Source organism: Megascapheus bottae, chromosome 25, assembly GCF_031878675.1.
Source record: "Megascapheus bottae isolate mThoBot1 chromosome 25, mThoBot2.hap1, whole genome shotgun sequence".
Classification (NCBI taxonomy): Eukaryota; Metazoa; Chordata; class Mammalia; order Rodentia; family Geomyidae; genus Megascapheus; species Megascapheus bottae.
The window spans coordinates 18,826,433-18,847,017 of record NC_143533.1 but is presented as its reverse complement, the minus strand read 5'-3'; the positions used below and the strand labels follow the sequence as shown (position 1 = coordinate 18,847,017).

The following is a 20,585-nucleotide window of genomic DNA, read 5'->3' as shown; positions in this document are numbered from 1 at the left end:
GGCCTTGCAGACATGTGCTCTGGGAAGGCATTGGACAGGAAGGAGACTCCTCACATGACTCCGATAATCCTCTTCTCCCTGAAGCTGTGCACTACAGAAGGAGCTCAGTGGAAATGCACACAAGACGGGGCTCAACATGGGCAAGAAGGGCCCTGCTGCTCGGGGGCATCTGGGCCTCTGCACGCCTGCCCCTCCCTGGTGTCTCCCAGCTCCAGAGTCTTCCAAACGATACAGGTAGGTGGACATGGGGCTCCAAGGCCTCTGCCACAGCTAGATGAAGGGACAGAGGGAAGACACCCACCCTTCACTTCTGCTTGCTTCCTGCTCTGTTTGTTCTCATTTTTAGCAGTTGGAAGGATATCAAACACTTTTGATCCCTTCAATAAGTTCTTAAAGAGACCTCTAAAGTAATTTACAGAGATCAAGAAGCAGGCGAGTCTCTTCTTTTTATTGTTGGTGAATTCATCATGGAAAAAAAAAACTCATCCTAGAAACTGTAATAGTGGATGATTCTTTACAGGCCTGAGGACTACTTGGGCTCTGAAATGACAAAAAAAATGAAATTGTACATTTATTAGAAATACATCAGAGACATGGTTTCTTCTTTGGGAAGGAGGGGGTTCCGAAGTCCTTGTTGGTGTGAAGAGTTAATCATGTCCTCTTTTTAATTTCTCTATTTCTCTTTCCAATCTCAAAGAAATTTTCTAAGGCTCAACAATGATATATATCATTTTGGAAAGTATGTGGCACATTTTTACTGGGTTCCCAAAATTTCATCCAGGCACCCCTCATTTTTCTTAAAAGAAGCCCTGTTGAAATGTATGAAACCCCAATGCTCCTCAAACATCCACCTCTTCCTTATCAGGAAACAACACCCAATGTGTTATCTCTCCATCCTCGGAATTTCCTGAAGGATTTTTCACAAAACAGGAAAGCACAGATGGAGGCATCATAATCTACTTTCTAATTATCCTCTACATGTTCCTGGCTGTGTCTATTGTCTGTGACAAGTACTTCCTACCTTCCCTGGAAATCATCAGTGAAAGTAAGTGACTGTAAAACTGTCTTATAATCTTACAGAAGAGTTATATGACAGGTGTGACCGTGCTTAAAACAGCTTGGCAATAATGCTGTGCATTTCAGCTGGTGACAGAGCACTGACCTCCATGTTAAGGATCCTGTGTGCTCAGGAATGAGCCAGTGTGGCTTCCCATAGTCGTTGTTGCAACAGATCACCTTCAGTTAGCACCCAGCAGTTACTGCGATCATCCTTAGCTCCAGAAACTTCCTGTTTGCCCGCCATAATGCCTGGGTCTCTATTGTGAGAACTGTTCCAAGGTTTCACATCTATGCATTTGTGCATTCTCCAAATACAATGGGACTTCTGATATTGACTGTTTCATACTTCACAACCCTTTTTACATTTTTACCCTAAGGTCTTTATGCCTTTTTGTGAGTAAAGTAGTACACACGTGATTAAAATCACTTTTCTCTCATCCTTTCCTGGCACCTTACCACAAAGAAAATTGGTATTTAAGAATAATAAGTCTTACATTCTATGTAATGTGGCTTCAGGCAACATCATGAACTCAGTTATTGAAACTAAGCTTCATTACTGGTTTCTAAAAATGAGCTCAATTAGTCTAAGTCCCCCAAGTTCTATTTCAGCAATATACATTGTCCAGAATTCAGAGTATAGGCCTGCATTATTACACTGATCCCTAAAATTTAAAATCAGGTCATCAGTGATGTTCTATGCCAAGTAAAAATTTAAGAAACAGCATTTCCAGTCTCAGGTTAGTTTAATTGGTTAAGCAATTCAGAGCAGTTAAATGACTGGATGTCATTTTGTATATTCACAAGACTAAGCAGAACAACAACATCCTCAACCCCATCACACACACACACACACACACACACACACACACACACACACACACACCACCCCCCCTCCTCTGCCATTTCTTCCTAATGGGAAATGTAAACTCTTCTTTCCCATTGCCACATCCTACCCTTGCTGATTGGCAAGGCATATTGTGTTTCTCCTAATTACCACAGTTTAGCATTGTCCCTAGGACTTGGCAAGAGCAGAGGCATTAAACTTCCATTTAATGAAAATAATAAACATTGCCTTAAGTAGATGTAAATATATAATATTTTCCCCTTACAGGAGTAAGGGGAAGATAAAATCCAAACGGTGATTCTGAAGCGAGATCAATCCATAGTATACAGGGTAAAATATATCACACTCTGGCTATCTAGAGCCTTCTAACTTCAAAGTAAAGAAGTAGCTTCTCTGGAGGGAAACAGAATGGTTATTCTGAGAAAGCTAAAAGAGGAGCGTTATCAGAGACCAAGCTAGAGCCAAAGAGCCTGAAGGAAACGAATAAGGAATGAACTTGAGAGGCTCTCCGAGGAGTAGTTATATGTATGAAAGTCTTAAGAACCTTTATCGAAGATTCTCATGCTTAAATCAATTTGATAAGTCACCTACTTTGTAGTCATATTTGCTACTGTTGCCTTGAGGATTTTTCTACGTTTTCTACATCTCCATGCTGATCAGCTTGCTGAAAAGTCTATGACATTGCTAGGAATCCTGGGAGGACTAGAGGGGAGGAGACAGCCATCAGATGCTCTACTGGGAAATGACCACCTTAGAGCTGGACAGCCGGGGTTCCACTCCCAGTTATGCTGTTTACTAATTCTGTGGCTTTGGGCAAGTGCTTAACCTCTCTCTGCCTTATCTATGTTAGCTGTGAAGCAGGATTATTGTTGCCATTCTTTATTCAGAGGGTTTATGCCAAGTACATGAACAAATCATAAACAAATGCCTGTACACTACATACTACATAGGAAACGTTCCCTGAAAGTTCAATATTCCATAAGAACAGACTGTAAAGGTTAGAATCATTTATCCAGGAAAGGTGAAAGAAGGTAAATGATCAAAGTAAACATAAATGCATTCAGAGCAAATACCAAGTTTATGTTGCATCTGCTAATGCCTCACAAGGTAGGAAGTATGCTTACAAAATCATTCTTGTGCTTTATCTGATATTATATGCAGCAAGTTTATACTAAAATATCTCTAGGACATTCTTTACACTTCCTTTTATTTATCTTACATTACTATCCGTAACAACATCTCATTTTTAGTAATCTTTGATAAAAAATCTTACCTTTGAGTAGTATTTAAACATAAATGTGGGTTATATAAATTTAAAACATAAAGTTAAATCCCAAATAGGACTATTATCTCTATAACAAGATCATTTTTTAAAACACAAAAGTTCAGCATAACAGGTAACAAGTTCCTTTTAATTTGTAATAGGAGATCTTAGAGGTACTGAACCATTGCTTAGAACAGCTTTAATTATTGCTAACATATCCACATAGAAAACTCATAGAACCCCTTAAAATGGGTGACTTGACAAATTCAACATTGAGCTAACTATAAAACTTTTCTTTTGAAATGTTACACAATATATGCTGTTCAATTAGAAATTCTAATTCCTCCATTATGCTGATACCTTTAAATGTATCCTAAGTGAACATAATCTTCATAAAGTTTAGGAAAACATTTTAAGTAAAATAGTTACTTCCTCCCCACCCCCCCAAAAATAGCAGTTTTATTCCCTCTGCTTTAAACTAATGTTGGAGTATGTCCTACATTGTGTTTCAGAAATAAGACAGTAAGAAGTACAAGTTTTAATTTCAGGTAGAATTCATTATAAATTGATAAAATTGAGAGTCAAATAATTCAGAGTGTGACATTTGGAGAGCCTACAGTTTTGGGGGATTATTATTGATTCTTAATCTTTATGAAATTTACAGAGGCAAGAGCTTTCCCAAACAACAAAGGCTGAGAAGATCGTTTCCTGCTGCTTCCTGGGCATTCAGCCTCCTGAAAGTGTTTCTTGCTTTGTTCTTTCCTCTTATCTCAATTGTGGTGCCTTTGAATCTCATCAACATCCAGAGCAGGCAGATGGATTTAAATAAGAGCTTAGTACTCCATTACCAAGAGGCAGTCACTGTAGAAACAAGCAATAATGATGTTAGTTAAGCTTTATATCAGTCATTGCCTCCATATGGACAGTCAAATCAGCAGACTCTTGGTGTCAGAAAGATCTAGGTTCCCATCCTACCTCTCACCCTAGACATATTATGGAGCCAGAACTCTGGTAATTGTGAGCTTTGGAAATAGTGTCTCTGCATGCCTGCTAGGATAGACTAAGGGGCAAGCAGAAATCTACTGTAATATTATAGCCTTAAACCATACCCTAAAAGCACTGTACAAGATTTTAAAATCCAATCCTTCGTGGTCCAAGATATGAGGTAAATATAAAGTAATCAAATTATTTGTATTTCTTGTTAATAACGCCACAATGTGTGTGTATGTGTGAACATGCATACACAGCTATATATGCTTTAGATGCAAGGGCTCACTCCAGTGATGCTGATTTTACTCAAAATATTTTAATCAATACATTTGAACATATTAATTTCAAAACCAGAAAAGAAATTGCTTTGCTATTGCCCTAAATAGAATTATACATGACCATACACCCTAGTCACAAGACGTAATAACTTTTGGTTATTTCCAAACTCCGCTTCACAAAGCATGAAAGTTTGCAGACTTTTCAAAATTATGCCATAGGACACCAAATTGCGTGTTGCCTATTGGTGTAAGTCTATACAATAAGCATGTGTAATGGACTGGTAATGCATGCAAATGATAGCAGTAGTTAGTATACACATTGACTCTTCCTCTCGTTTTTTTCTCCTCCATCTCCCAAATTTCCAATAAATTCTTGATTATTCTAAGTGGAATTCACAGTAAAAGTGCTGTACACTCTATATTTTGAGTAAACAATTAGAAGTCTAATATTGTGTAGTTAAGCCCTCCAGTTTTACAGATGATAAATAATGGAGGTTTGTCTAAATGACTGCCTCAAAGTTTATATCAAAACAATGGCAGGGCCTAAATTCAGGTCTCAGTTTTAGCTGAGACTATACTCTTACTATATACCAAAAAGGAGATTTTTCAAAACTTATCAAAAACTTTCCAACATGTCATTCCAGAACACATTTATAGAAAGTCTGATGAATTTTCTTGATCTTGCCATGAAATTGTAGTTTATGTAAACAGTATGCTGGTACTTTCTAGACCTACAAAGAAAAATCACTTTGAACATTTCTATTATATCCTGAAGTAAATATAGTTTTTCTTTTTGCATAAAAGATAGAGGAAAAGAATAATAGCTATGGATGAAGAAAAACCCAGAACAATTTATCTCTAATAATAAACTATAGTAGAAAGAAATGCTACCCAAAGGTCAGAGAAGACAAAGCCAATCTATTCTAAAGTTCAAAGGTATAAACCATTTTACAAAATATTCTTAGAATCTTAAGATATGATTTGTTAAGGTACCTTTGAAGTTTTATTCATCTATCTGTACAGGATCTTTCCTTTCATAATTCAATTAGAGTCTAGTGAATAGCAACAAGCTTTATTCATTCTGCCCTTTGAGGCAGAAGTGTTCTTAAACGCCACCTATTTTCTGACTTTCAACAGCCCAGTAGATTTGCTTTTCTCCCTGTGAAACTGAATTTTTCTAATAATACATTCTTCCACTAACATTAAACCAAGATTGGTCAGTTTTCAGTGGCACCAAATTTGGGCCATTACTGCCACATAAAAAAAAGCATTGTCTTCTCTTCCAGTTTATTCTACGTATTATATAACCCTGGTGTGAATAAAACAATCCCGTCACTCTTCAGGTTAAAATCAGCTTGTCTATAAGCCACTATCCCTCAAGGCCAGAACTCTACTCCTTGACCCACACCTCGCGTTCAATATGCTACTATCATGTTTGATTTTGGTGGTGAAATAGAAATAATATTGAGTCAGTCCCTAAATTCTTCATATTTAAGATCATCACCTGGGGCTGGGACTTTGGCCTAGTGGTGGAGTGCTTGCCTAGCATGCACAAAGACCAAGGTTCGATTCCTCGGTACCACATACATAGAAAAAAAGCCAGAAGTGGTGCTGTGGCTCAAGTAGTAGAGCTCTAGCCTTGAGATCAAGTCCAAGGACAGTGCTCAGACCTTGCGCCCAAGCCCAAAACTAGCCCCCCAAAATCATTACTACCCTCATAATTTTCAGTTATTTTCCTGGATCTGTTTCATAACCCAGAGCCTCATGAATGTTAGACATGTCTCTACTACTGAGTGACACACTGAGTCCCTAGATTTGTTTTTCCATCTATAAAATGTAAATTATATCACTCTCATCTGAGGGTAAAATATTAGACAAAATGAATTATATACCATGACTGTAAGAGACTATCTAACTTCAGTCCTAAAGTGGAAAAGAAGTTAACAGAAATCTGCTTTGCATTATCCAATTTAAAATTTTATGGCTGGTTGGTAATAGGAATATATATATATATGTGTGTGTGTATATATTTACTATGTAGAGTGATCACATATGCATATGACATATATAGTCATTGCTCAGTATCTATGCAGAATTTGGTACCAGGACCATGCCAAACAAAACCAAGCTCTGACAGTGTTCCAGTCCCTTATATAAAATGGTATTTACATAAAACCTAAATACATCCTCCTGTATATTTTCTCCAAATTATATATAATACCTAATACAATACAAATACTATGTAAATAGTTGTTATACTGTATCATTTAGGGTACAATGAAGAAAATTCAATCCTTATCCTGAATATTTTCGATCCATAGAACCCATGGAGACAAGGAAAAATTGCAAATGATTCATCCTGTATGCCTTGTATATACATAATCATTTAGCCAGTAAAAGAGAAGCTATGAAATGTATACTATGAAACTCATTACTTTTCTCTCTCCCCTAAATCACTACAGGTAGAAATTCAGGTGTATGGCCAAAGGCAAGTGGTGAGGAATAGATCAGCAAGGCAACAAATGTTCCCTTCCCATCTTTACTCCTTACTAATTGTCTCTAAAATTAAATATGTTCTTCGTATCCATCCTTGAACTAAAATTAAAGCCTCATGAGAGCAAGACATTAGTTTTTTGTTCCCACCTATATTCCTAGAACATAAAAATACATCTGGTACAATAGGTTCTTAGTAAATGTAACAAATTCACAATAGCCAGCCAATATCTACCAGGGCTTAACGTATTACCCCCCTAGTTCTAAGGACTTAACAAACTCAGCTAGATGGTTCTTGCTCAGGGCCCTTTATGTAATTATAGTCAGAGTGGGTCAGAGTGGGGTCAGAATCATCTGGAAGCTGTCTCTCACAAGTCTTGGACTTAGGCTGGGGAGATTAAAATTTTGAAGAGCGAAGCAGCAGGGATTCCTCAGGCATCACTGTTTGTACATAAGCTTGTGAGTGTGCTAATATGGTATTTCAAGGTAGCAAAATTTCTTATGGGGCTCTACAGCACTGAGGAAATTGTTTTACCTTTAATGTCCTGTCCTTGAAAATATCATGACTATATTAGTCAAAGCAGTCACAAAGGTTCACTCTGGCTCCTTTAAGTTTAAGAGAAAGATTTTGGAAAAGCATGTGGGGTGGAAACATCATGGTTATTTTTGTAAAGTTTAATTCACCATACAAATTAATCTGTAAGGTCCAATGTCCTAGCAGAGAAGTAAAGAACGAAGTGGACTAAGAACAGATGATGACTTCCCTAAAGGGAAGACAAAACAATGACGGACTGCCTCAGACACACAAATTGGAAGTCCAGGAAAACTGGGCCACCAGGAACCAGACGAGGTACATTTAATAACTGGGAACATCAATAAAAAGACAGTCATCACGAGTTTTAGAAATCTGAATTCTAGTTTTGATAACACTGCCTTTGTTATCTAGCGGAGATAATTAGACATCTAATACGGAACTTCTACTCAATAGTTCTTTGGTTTACCAGTAAAGCCGGGTTGGAGATTTCTGGCACAGCCTTTCCCTAGTATATCCAAAGTGAAGTGTATCTTCAGCACAGCTCCTCTTCCTCCAATAGTAGGCTTCCCAGCTCTAACACTGAGTAAAATACTGAAGACTTTCATCCTGGCTATCGATGAAGTTATCGAACATAAACATTTACAAATCTGAAAAATGATGGCACAATACTTATATTTCTTACTCTATAGTTTTAATAGTTTTGCTTTGAATCAAAGTTACATTTTTTTATGGAAGTGGGGCTGTGGCTCAAAGTAGTAGAGTACTGGCCTTAAGCAAAAGAGTTTAGGGACTGTGCCCAAGCTCTGAATTCAACAGACCAAAAAAAAAAAAAAAGAAAAAGAAATTGCATTTATTTTTAGATATTTTATTATATTCAAGTAGTTGTACAAAGGAGTTAGCATTCACCAAAGCAGTTTATGAAGTCAGTGTATCTTGATCAGTGTTGCCCCTTTCATTCTCAACCATCCCTCCCAACTTACCCCTTCCCTTATCTTAGCTTTAGGTTATGTATTAGACTTTTTGCCATTTAACAAAGCAGTTTATGTGTACAATGCATCTTGATCTCTGTCATCATTTCAGTTCTGTGGTATATACAATGACTTGTTGCCTGTATTCTTCCCCTTACCCCCTTCATTTTCCTACCCCGCTACCCTTGGCCCCACCTCTTGCAAGTACCCACTCTCCTGGTACTTATTTTGTTGAGCTTTGACGTAATCTTTTACAAGAATTACGCTATTTGAACTCTCCAGTCTTTTGCACCCATTTGTAACTCCTTGCTTACCACCCGGTGTCTCTACTTGTAGATTTGAAGGAGTATTTTAGCTACCACAAATGAGGGAAGCCATGCAACCTATACTTCTCTGGGTCTGGCTTAATAAAATTTTTCCCAAGGCTTTCTATTTCCTTATGAATGGCACAGTATCAATTCCATTGTGTATACATTTTCTTGATCCATTCATCCACTGAAGAGCATTTGGCATTCAGCCATTGAGGGGCATCTTACATATTACCTTGCACTATGATCAATTCAAAATAGATCCAAGACTTCAATGTAAGGCCAGAAATCATGCAAGTAATACAGAAAGAGGTAAGGCAAACACTAGGAATTCTCAGCATAGTTCTTGGCATAGTTCAAAACTTTCTAAGTAGAGATCCAGAATCACAACAATTCAAAAAAAAAAAAAGACTATATATAAATGGGATTGAATCAAACATAAACGTTTCTACTTGGGAAAGGATACAGCTAAATAGAAAGCCTACAGAACGGAATTTTTTTTTTAGCTGCTATACATCAGATGAGGGCCTAATATCCAAAATGTACTTAGAGCTCAATAAATTAAAATACCCAAAAATAAACCATTAAAGAAACAACAACCCAATTAATAGATGGGCTAATGACTTAAAAAGATACCTCTCAGAAGTAAAAATGGCCAATAGACACATGGAGAAATGTTCAACATCTCTGGCCAGAAAGGAAATGCAAATCAAAACCACCCCAAGATTCCACCTCACCCCAGTTAGAATGGCCAATATCAAGAAAACTAACTGCAACAAATGCTGCCGTGGATGGATGTGGCCAAAAGGGACCTCTACTACACTGTTGGTGGGAATGGAATCTCGTTCAAAAACTCTGGAAGGCAGTATGGAGGTTCCTTGTAAAACTAAACCTAGAGCTACCCTACGACCTGACATTTCCACTCCTGGATATTTTATCCAGTAGAGCACAAACAAGACCACACTAAAGCTATCAGCACAACCATGTTCATTGCAAAATTATTTACCATAGTTATATAGTTCTTTGAGAACTATATTTATACCACACCAATTATTATTGAGCTTTTAGCCATTTACTTTCAAAATGTCCATAATTAGACATAGGTGATGTTGCAAGTTTGTGAACAAGTTCAACTCAAATAAACTCAGGGATCTTAAAACTACTAATAGCCATTTTTTTCTCCTTTCATGTTAGGATTTCCAAATCTTGTGTTGTGCTGCCACTCACCATATGATTACAAATATTTTCTAGCTAGGTTGGCAATCTAGATCTTAACACTAATCTTCAACAGAGTACTACTCAAGTATCCTGGTTTCCTCATCTTTTCAATAAAAGTATTAAATAACAAACTCATAAAACACGTTAGATTCCTGAAGCATCTAAACTATATTATTTCATTTATCCAGCTTAAGTATTAGCCTATGTGAAGCTATAGCTTCAAGTATCTATATTCAGCTGTAAATACATAATCTTTCATTTGTCACCCTAAGAGGCATAGTAATGATTACATTTCTCTTTATAGCCCTTGGTTTGTCTCAGGATGTAGCAGGTGCAACTTTCATGGCAGCTGGAAGCTCAGCTCCAGAATTAGTCACTGCTTTCCTAGGTAACTATTGCTTGTTGTACTTTTTAATTACTCAGTGGGATTTTATTTTCTTCAAGTTAGCACTAACTTAGCTACTACTATCTTGTTCATAGGTGTATTTGTCGCAAAAGGAGATATTGGCATTAGCACCATTCTAGGATCTGCAATTTACAATCTCCTTGGCATCTGTGCAGCCTGTGGCTTGCTATCTAATGTGGTATGTAAAAGAAACATTCAGGGGGGCCAGGAGTTTGGCCTAGTGGTAGAGTGCTTGCCTAGCATGCATGAAGACCCGGGTTCGATTCCTCGGTACCCCACATACATAGCAAAAAGCCAGAATGGTGCTGAGGCTCAAAGTGGTAGAGCTCTAGCCTTGAGAAAGTCCAAGGACAGTGCTCAGGCCCTGAGCTCAAGCCCAGGACTGGCAAAAAAAAAAAAAAAGAACCATTCAGTAGAATGAACTTGAGAAAGACTATAAATGATTGCTTATTGGACAAACAAAAAAACACTAGTAATATGTTCAATCAAATTTATTGATCAGTAGAAAAAAAACATTTATTCAATTTATTTAACTCCACAAATGGGTCCTGGTCAAATTTAGGAAAATGACTGTGGGTTTAGAAACACTTTTTTCTTAAAGATTCATTTTCTCCAAGTAAAATGTAACATTATTTACCTACAAATATACAAACAGCATTATTGTTATACTATGGATTGTACTTGAATTCCTTCTACAGTAATGGAAAGAGTAAATCAGCCTATCATTTTACAGGTTTCAACACTGTCCTGTTGGCCCCTATTTAGAGACTGTGCAGCATACTCAATTAGCGTAGCAGCAGTTTTTGGCATAATATTTGACAACCAAGTTTACTGGTAAGCCTAAAATGATTGTTGTTCATCTGTAAAGTGCAATTCAAAAAGGACTTCAATGAGACATGACGACTAAGTAGTACTTTTTTTTTACCAGAACTGTTACTTCTCAATTATCTGCATCTTCTATACCATATTCCATGGTCTCTGAACAACTCCTGGTGGGTTCACCTTACTAATACACAATTTCTTTTTTACCATCTCATGATCTCCTTTTTTTTCTTTCATGAATCATGCGGTCTATCATTCTTCTCCTCACTGGTTGTTTATAGTTTCCCAACTTTTATTATCTGTTAAAACCCCAGTGCCAGTAGGTTTTGTCATCTACTTGACTATTGCTTACCTTGCTTTGGTCAGAAGTGGCCATGGTCACAAAAAATTGAAGAAATATGGTGGAAGTTCCTTCTGTTTCTCTCTGAAACTCACTGAGTGGGAGGAATTACAGCCTTCTTCTAAGAGCCAGCAGTTAAAAGGTGAAGATTAAAAATTGTTTTCCCCTATTATCTGTCCAAGAAAATGAAAACGCAGGTGCCTTAATGGGCAGATATAAGCTCTTTCAAAGTACTGGATGCTTATCTTCTAGGTGTTTATTATTCTAGTAGGCAAGACAGAAGAAATGTCAAACATGTAACCATACATGCTGTGCACTGTGTAAACTTCCAGGGGACATAAGAGAAAAATAGAAAACAAGGTACGGATGCTCCTTCTAAGTACTACACCTTAGGAACTCTGCCTGGCATCTGTTACTGAGAAACTTCAAATCTAGCAAGGACAAGTATTTCTCAAGTAACCATTCTATCTAGTCTGTCTTCACAGACAAGACTGCTGGTATAATAAAGACCCTCTGGAATTCAGTGCTTGTCTACAAGGGACAATGAACAAAAGTATTCAATTCTCTCCACTAGGGAAATCAGGAAGTCTGTTCTTTCAGCTTTAAGGGAGAGGAATTCACTAAATAAAAACGAAAAGTAACATTTCACTGAGATGACATTAGCTAATTACAGTGAAGTAAGAAAACCAAGAGTAGGAAACCACATACAGATACTGATTTTTTTTTTCTTTTTTTTTGGGGGGGGCAGCCTTGATGCTTGAACTCAGGGCCTGAGCACTGTCCCTGGGTTTTCCTCAAGGCTAGAGCTCTACCACTTGAGCCACAGCATAACTTCTTGCTTTTTCTATGTATGTGGTACCGAAGAATAGAACCTGGGTCTTCGTATATGCTAGGCAAGCACTCTACCACTAGGCTAATCTCCCAGCCCTCATTTATTTTTGAGAATGTATTGGATTTCTTGTGAATTTAAGCCATGTTAGGCAATAAACTCATGAATAAAAGGACCAAGAGTGGTGACACAACTATAATCCTAACACTGGGAGGCAGAGGTAGGGGGATTATGAGTCAGAAGCCAACTTGGGCTATAGTGAAACCCTGCCTTAAAAAAAATATATTATCTCTCTGTACCAAACAGAAAAGATCCAGCTGAACCTTTCTGTATTCTAATTATTTTATTCAAAGTTCTTATATTAGAAAATTTCAGTGGACATAGCTAATTTCAGCTTTAGTCATTGATGAATAATATAAAAATGTAACCTATTATTCATTTTGCATAACGTGGCATGTCAATGAACTGAGATGGGAAATGCCCAAGATTATTCTTTAGTTTTACTTTTATGATGGAAAGGCATTTTTATGCCTAGTATTCAGAAAGAAGCTACAAATATAGACAATGGATCTAGAATTATTTTTCAGTATAGAAAATGTCAGGTTTTTAATCATTTGTAATAGTATAACTAAGAGTAAACAAACCTATAAAAATTATGGAAAGCTATTTCCCTGGTACTTTTTCTAATGCTGTTTGTGTTAGAAAATGATTTTTAAAAAACATACAATCTAAAGTCATCTAACTCTAAAACTTCAGCTTCTCATTTAAATCTACAAATTTCCCTTAACTTACAGGTATGAAGGAACTTTACTGCTTCTGATATATGGATTGTATATCTTGGTGCTGTGCTTTGATATTAAAATTAATCATTTTATCATGAAGAAATGCAGTCCCTGTTGCAGCTGTCTTGCCAAAGCTATGGAGGAGAACAATGAACAACAGACACTAATGGGATGGGAAGATGAAGGTCAAATGTTCATTCATCAGCAATCAAGAACTGACAGTGGGATATTTCATGAAGATTCTGGCTACTCCCAGATTTCTATAAGCTTACATGGACTTCATCAGGTTTCTGAAGGTAATTACTATATTTAGCCCATTAGCAAGTCTATCTATTACAAAACTCAAGAATGCCATTTGAATTTAGCAAATCCAAAATATTTATCAGGCATAGTGGGGATCCAGAGATGATGATGCACACACCCCAGACCTTTTGGAGCTTCTACTACTAAAAAAGAAAACACAACCATACCAAATAAGTACCATAAGAAGACAGTACGTGACTGTGCCTCATACACGTGGGGCAGATTGATAAAATTTGCTAAGAACAGGTACATGATTAAGATAGAAAAAGAAGCATTTAAACTAAGATTTGTGAAAGAGATTAAGATTTTAACTCGAACTGGGGTAACAAGTAAATAATTATAAGTAACTAAAATCTTTATTATTTATACATTGCAGAAATAATACCAAATCCTATGGAGTTGAAGCCAAGGAAACATTAGCAAAAGGCCTGTTTAGTACTTGCATAATATGCACAATAAGGAAGCAGATAGGAAGGAAAGTGGTTAGAAAGGGATTGTCAACAAAAGCCTTAAATGCTAGTGTAAGAAATCTGGAAAGTCTAAGTAGGAATATCACTCTGAAATGATGTTCACATAGGAGGTGAGCGACAGGGAGGTCTGGAATAGGCTATTACAACAGCTGACCTGATTCCTAAAGAGAGGACCATGCTATCAAAGAGAATGCATATGAGACAAACTACAGAAAACATCAACGTTTGGCAACAGAGAGACTATCAGAGCCCAAAAAAGGACTAAAAAGAATGTCAAAGCTTTGATCCTGAGAAATGACTTATAAAAATTGATAACTGATACCTGACCTATGTAACCCCTCTCTATACATCACCATTACAATAAAAGTAAATTTTTAAAATTTTGGAAATTAAAGGGAGGGTGTTGGTTCAAAGGAAGAGGAAGGAAAAAAAAAAAACAGAGGTTTAAACATGCCATGTGAAGCATTAGCACTATCCTTAGTTTTAGGTACTGTGAAGTTGATCATGAATACAAATCTTACGAAGTTTTTTGTTTTGTTTTGTTTTTTGCCAGTCCTGGGCTTGAGCTCAGGGCTTGAGCACTGTCCTTGGACTTTCTCAAGGCTAGCAGTTTACCACTTGAGCCTCATCACCACTTCTGGCTTTTTGCTATGTGGTACCGAGGAATCAAACCCAGGTCTTCGTGCATGCTAGGCAAGCACTCTACCGCTAGGCCAAACTCCCGGCCCTGAATTGGTTTTTAAGTGGTTATTTTGAAAGTTGCTAGTTTTAATTAAAAAGGAAACTTATTCTAACTACTGTAAAAATTCAAATTTGGTTTTTCCTGTGTCTTATGAAAACTATTTCTAGTACTTAAGAGTTGTATATCTATAGGACTAGGAATGTGGCTTAGAGGCAGAATGTTTGCCTAGGATGCATGAAGCTCTATGTTTGGTTCCCTAGAACAATATAAACAAACAGCCAGAAGTGGCACTGTTGTTCCAAATGGTGGTATGTTAGCCTTTGAGCAGCATCCAGGCCCAGAGTTCAAGACCCAGTCTGGCAAAAAAAAAAAAAAAAAGCAGCTTTGCATCTTTAAGTCTTACAAGAAGAAACTCAAATTCAAATACATTAAAATTCCTTACATTAAAATCATACCTACTATTCATTAAGGCTTAAACATTTTGTAAGTTATTTTGTTAGCCTTAGTTGTAATAGTTTCCTTTGGTACCAATGCATTATTTTATAAGTGTTACACAAATTTAAATAGTACCAAAGAAAATTCTCATTTTTGTTATTGTTATCCTTGTCCCACTAACTTAAAACAAATTGAGTGAAAGAATATACTCAAATTTTACAAGTTACACTGTAGATTGCATACTTGTTCTTAGTTTTTTGAGGTTTCTTATAGGAATAGTGAATCCTGAATTTAGTAAATAATGTAATGAAGAGAATTCACCATAATTAAAAATTAGAATGAAATGTGCAACTTACAATACTGTAATTATTTTATATTCCCTAAGATATCATAGGACAGGCAAGAAGCTGGGGAAGAGATCAAGTTAAAACAAAAAGTCCCTGGAGACAACCTATATTGAAAAAAAAAAAAATCTAATTCCTACTTCATAAGCACTGTTGCTCTGTGTTTTGTAAATAGTCCACACATTGAGTTAAGGCCCTGAATCAAGAAATGCTGAGTATTACATCTTACATTGACTACCCGAGTTTCAGTGAGTTTCTTTTTGTGGGCAATATCCGTAATGAGGTATTCAAATGTATGAGATAGCCTTTTAAAAACTGATACAGCTAATTTATTTCAATATAGCTTTCTAAATGGGCATTTCTAAACTTAACTGGCCATTTGAGAAAACTCAAAACTGTTTTAACTTTTTACAACAGACCCACCAAGTGTCTTCCACATGCCTGAAGCAGACTTAAAAAGAATTTTTTGGGTATTATCTCTTCCTATTATTACACTACTTTTTCTAACAACACCAGATTGTAGAAGAAAGTTTTGGAAAAACTACTTTGTGATAACCTTTTTCATGTCTGCACTATGGATATCTGCATTCACATATATCCTGGTTTGGATGGTCACAATAACAGGTATGTATTTCGATGTAGTAGCAATAACAAAGACAATAATTTCATATTAAAAAAACCCACATGTTTGTTCAAAGGAGTTGGGGAGCACACTTATTCTTCAGCAAGGCTAAACATTAGTACTAATTTATAGTGTGATTAAATATTAATTTAACAATAAGATCATCAGGTTTTCTAAGTTCTATCTTATATGTCAACTACATTATACAGTCTTGGAGTATAATTCAAGTAGTCATAAACAAAATCAAGATCACAGGATACCTTTCTATTTTGCTAATAATTAAATCACAATACATGGGATTCACAATAAACTCTTTATATTGAATTTTATTCCATAGTGAAAATAAGAGCTTATGTTTTGAAAAGCTATAGGTTATATTTGCTCTTCAATATAGGAACATAAATACACTATGAAATGACTGAAGAGGATATAAAATAGTATTTTACTCATTCTTAATGTTTGGAATCGCCTATTTTCATGATTAAGATTTAATTATTACTGCTTAGTCCTAATTCATTCTGCTTCCCAAAGGAAAACTAAATATAAACACAGGTAAATAATCAGGACTTGCTGTCTGAAAGGTTAGCCAGAGCTGACCGAGCAGAGGAACAAATTATTGCCTATGTGTTAAAATCACCCAGGGTTTGTATAAACACATTGAGGCCTACTCATTATATGTCTTCTATAAGTGCTTTCACACTTCATTGGTGGAGAGCAATAACTGCAACAGAAAGCAGGTACGCTGCAAAGCCTAAATAATTGCTATCTGGAACTCCTCTCCTCAAATTCTGCTGATCCCAACTTTTCTCAAATTAATGTATTAAAAGAGTATGATTGTAAAAAAGTCATTTTTTCTTTTTTAATGAGGAAGATGAAAAAATTCAATTAGGTTGTATATTAAATCTATGCCAATTTTTCTAACCAGAACTCATTTGATTTTAAGAAAATAAGAAGAGAACAAATGAAGTTATGGATAACAGAACAGCCCCTAGAATAGCAAACTAACAGCAAAGTTTGCAACCAACTTCAACTCCAATACTTCTACACATAAAGCATTCAGTAATAAGCTTCTTTTTCATTAAATCCTCTGGTTTGCATTTTAAAAATAAAGATTTCTACACATTTTCAGTTGTGATTTTTAAAAAGTAGTTTTTAATTTCCCTTTGGATCCGTTTCCCAGAATGAACACCTGAAAAATATTCATGTAATATTAAGAGAGATATTAATTGGGATATGTTAGAAAAATTTGAGTATAAAGTCTTGTTTGCTTCAGGTATATATATATATATGAACTTTCCTGAAGAAAACACAAAGGTATATCACACTAATATAAGTACAGATTTAGAACTCTATAATTTTGTTGAACTCTTGAGAAATTCTCTTTAAAAAAAGGAGAAAATGACCAGTTTCATCAGCATTTATTAACCAAAGTCAAAACTAGTGGACCACTACAACTTCTATAAGGATGCCAAATAGAGGCATCTGTAGAATTTGGGCTGCTAAATATCTTTACAAATCTGTCATTAAAACCATACCAGCCAGGCGCCAGTTGCTCATGCTTATAATACTAGCTCCTCAGGAGGCTGAGATCTGAGGATCGCAGTTCAAAGCCATACAGTGCAGGAGACGCTTGTCTCTAATACACCACCAGAAAACTGGAAGTGGAGCTGTGGTTCAAATGGTAGAGTGCTAGCCTTGAGCAGAAGAGCTCAGGGACAGTACCAAGCCCTGAGTTCAAGACTGGTGGCTAACAAAAACAAAACAATAACAACAAAACCCCATATGCCACCTGGATTACCCAAATTACCAACTAATTCACTACCCAACAGCTGAGTAAGCATATAATGGTTCAGAAATATAAATATGATTTTTTCCGAATACAAAGGATATCTGAAATATGTGCAGAGAAAGGCTCTGTACAATGTGTAACTTGTGACATCTGTGCTGATTTACAGGGGCCACACTAGCAATTCCAGACACAGTGATGGGCCTCACTTTACTAGCAGCAGGAACAAGCATACCAGACACTATTGCCAGTGTGTTAGTTGCACGCAAAGGTAAGAACCAAGTCCCTCAGGCTGCAGTGTCCATTCTTTAATCTTGACTGAAATACACTGAGTCAAAGTGACATTAAAAATATTTATTTCCTCAGTAACATACTTTGAAATGGAAAAAAAAAGACTCAAGAGAAAAAGTTTACTATTTAGTAAAGCAAATTAATTTCACTCTAATCCCCCAAATAATATTTGTCAGAATCGTGCATTAAATAGTAAATAACTATGTTATACTAGAATGAAAGGCAACAAATAAGCTACACATCTTATTGAAAAATGGTTTAATAAATAAAGATACTTATTAAATAAATGTTAGGACTTTAAATACTAACCTAAGAAAACTTTAAAAATACAAATTCAGCAAGACTTTTTCTCTAACAAGTTTTCCAAAATTAACCAACAACAAGAAAATATCCAGTGTTTTTTTTCTCATGAAGAATATTAATAAAATACAGTATTGGTATGCACATGTTAACCACATGCATTTCCTCTGTAGGTAAAGGAGACATGGCTATGTCTAACATCGTGGGATCCAATGTGTTTGATATGCTGTGCCTAGGTGTACCCTGGTTTATTAAAACTGTGTTTACAAACCCATCAGCTCCAGTAGAGGTGAACAGCAAAGGACTCACTTATATAACCATCTCTCTCAATATTTCAATTCTTTTTCTTTTTTTAGTAGTTCATTTTAATGGCTGGAAACTGGACAGAAAGTTGGGAGTGATTTGCCTACTATTATACTTGGGACTTGCCATATTATCAGTTCTATATGAACTTGGAATCATTGGAAATAACAAAACAAGGGGCTGTGGAGACTGATATTATTAGTGTTTTGTGGAAAAAGAATGGTAGGGAGGGGCAGAGACTTATATTTCTTCATGTAAGTCAAATAAAAAAACATTCTCAACTTTGGAATGCAAAACTTAACGTACAATAATTATTTTTCATCAAAGAAAAGGAATTTAAAACCAACCAAACAATATCCTAATTTGTCTGAACCCCTTCCTTTTCATGGACAAATATTCTAACAAAAGTTTTAGGGGTGGGGAAAATCATTTGCCATTTACCTAAAAGGAAGCTGATAAAAGCTGGGAAAATGAGAACAAACAAATCCTACTGTGTCATACTGAAAACAACACAAAATAGCTTATTTCATTAAAAAACAGTACAACCATTCATTTAAACTGAATGAGCAGACTTGCTGTTTTTTTAGAAACTCAAACTTGAGATTAACAAAAATCACAGTATATTTTTAACATTATACTGTTAAAAGCTGGTGGGAGATTCAAAAGTTCATTATTACAGCTTTTGTAAGCATACAATATTACTTAAAAAAAAAAAGACTTTTACTAGGAGATTCAGCAAAACAGATGAAGGAATGTTCCAACCGTGGTTTGAAATTATGCGTTACGATCCAAGCGAACATCAATTTCTCTGCCACTGATTTTTATGCCATTCATTATTCTGCAGGCTTTTTCAGCTGATTCTGGGGAGTCAAACCTGACGGTCCCACAGCCTTTTGATTTTCCATTTTCCATTTTTATTTCTGCAAACATTACATGACCTATAACAAAATTACTAATTAGTTTATGTATTCCATTTCTTTATATAGGATAAATAACATTAATGCTAATAATCATGAACATATTATTCTTAAATTCTGAAAACAACAGAAATCACAAAGTCATATAAATTGGAACTGAAATAAATCTGCTTAGGATATAATGTTTTATTTGTGTTAAATTCCTAATTTCTAAAGTGAATTTTATAGCAATAGAAGAACAAATGCAACTAACTCACACCATGATCCATGGTATGCTTGTACCTCTAATGAAAACTAGTTTTAGAATAAATTACTGCCCAATCTCTCTAATGTGTCTTCCTTCTCTTTTATCTTCACTCTTTTGTCCCCTGGAAATAAATCTAATTTCTATTAAGTAACAAAAGGTCCCATAAATTTTACTTTTTATTTAATTACCTTTTGTGCTGGTACTGGGGCTTGAACTCAGGGCCTGGACAATGTCCCATAGCTTTTTTACTCAAGGCTGATTCTCTACCACTTGAGCCACAGCTCTACTGCCTAAAGTTTATTAGGGAGTCTCATGAACTTTCCTGCCCTGGCTGGCTTTGAACCATCATCCTCAGATCTCAGCCTCCTGAGTAGCTAGAATTTTACTTCAGTTTTATTTTTTGGTAAATAAAGGTATAATCCTTTTATTTTTTTTCAAGTGAGTAAAACAGCCTTTATTTTAATCATTCTTACAATTTTGGAAACTTAAGACACCTAACTTTTTTTCCTTTTTATTTTTTTTCATATATTTTTATTGTAATTAATAGAAGGGTTACATGATATTTGCCAGATCGATGGTGCATTAATTCCCATACATTGATACCCTTTCACATGTCTTGGTCCCCATTTCCCTCCCCCCGCCCCCATCCCTCATCTTGTTTTCCCCCCTTCCCTATCCAATTTCAAATAACCAAATACAAATATATCCGATGTATCAGGTAACAAAGTGAGATACTGTAACAATATGAG

General features: G+C 35.9%; 2 protein-coding genes across 4 annotated transcripts in view; one reads left to right on the top strand and one right to left on the bottom strand.

Moving 5' to 3' along the window:
• The first annotated feature begins 20 nt into the window (after positions 1 to 20).
• On the top strand, positions 21 to 18,988 carry Slc24a5 (solute carrier family 24 member 5). 2 transcript variants are annotated; one of them, XM_090358464.1, is made up of 9 exons: positions 21 to 234; positions 866 to 1,045; positions 10,262 to 10,345; positions 10,438 to 10,541; positions 11,097 to 11,197; positions 13,149 to 13,432; positions 15,788 to 15,994; positions 17,948 to 18,049; positions 18,543 to 18,988. In XM_090358464.1, the coding sequence occupies exons 1-9, from the start codon at positions 114 to 116 to the stop codon at positions 18,863 to 18,865; spliced, it is 1,506 nt and encodes a 501-aa protein (XP_090214590.1). In that variant the 5' UTR covers positions 21 to 113; the 3' UTR covers positions 18,866 to 18,988. The 2 variants fall into 2 exon arrangements, with proteins under 2 accessions (XP_090214590.1, XP_090214591.1); XM_090358465.1 differs by lacking the exons at positions 21 to 234; positions 866 to 1,045 and adding exons at positions 3,974 to 5,371; positions 7,633 to 7,778.
• Positions 17,495 to 20,585, bottom strand: part of Myef2 (myelin expression factor 2) — a 28,820-nt gene continuing 25,729 nt past the window's right edge. Inside the window, exon 16 of one of the 2 annotated variants that reach the window (XM_090358467.1) lies at positions 17,495 to 19,610. In XM_090358467.1, the coding sequence (XP_090214593.1) occupies positions 19,447 to 19,610 (164 nt within the window). In that variant the 3' untranslated portion in view covers positions 17,495 to 19,446. The remainder of the gene's footprint in view (positions 19,611 to 20,585) is intronic. The other variant, XM_090358466.1, reaches the window with a different exon arrangement.

Coding starts and splice junctions, on each gene's coding strand:
- Slc24a5 (XM_090358464.1), top strand. CDS start 114: ATGCACACAAGACGGGGCTCAACATGGGCAAGAAGGGCCCTGCTGCTC. Junction 10,346..10,437: donor ATTAGTCACTGCTTTCCTAG/GTAACTATTGCT, acceptor TCTTGTTCATAG/GTGTATTTGTCGCAAAAGGA. Junction 11,198..13,148: donor TTTGACAACCAAGTTTACTG/GTAAGCCTAAAA, acceptor CTTAACTTACAG/GTATGAAGGAACTTTACTGC.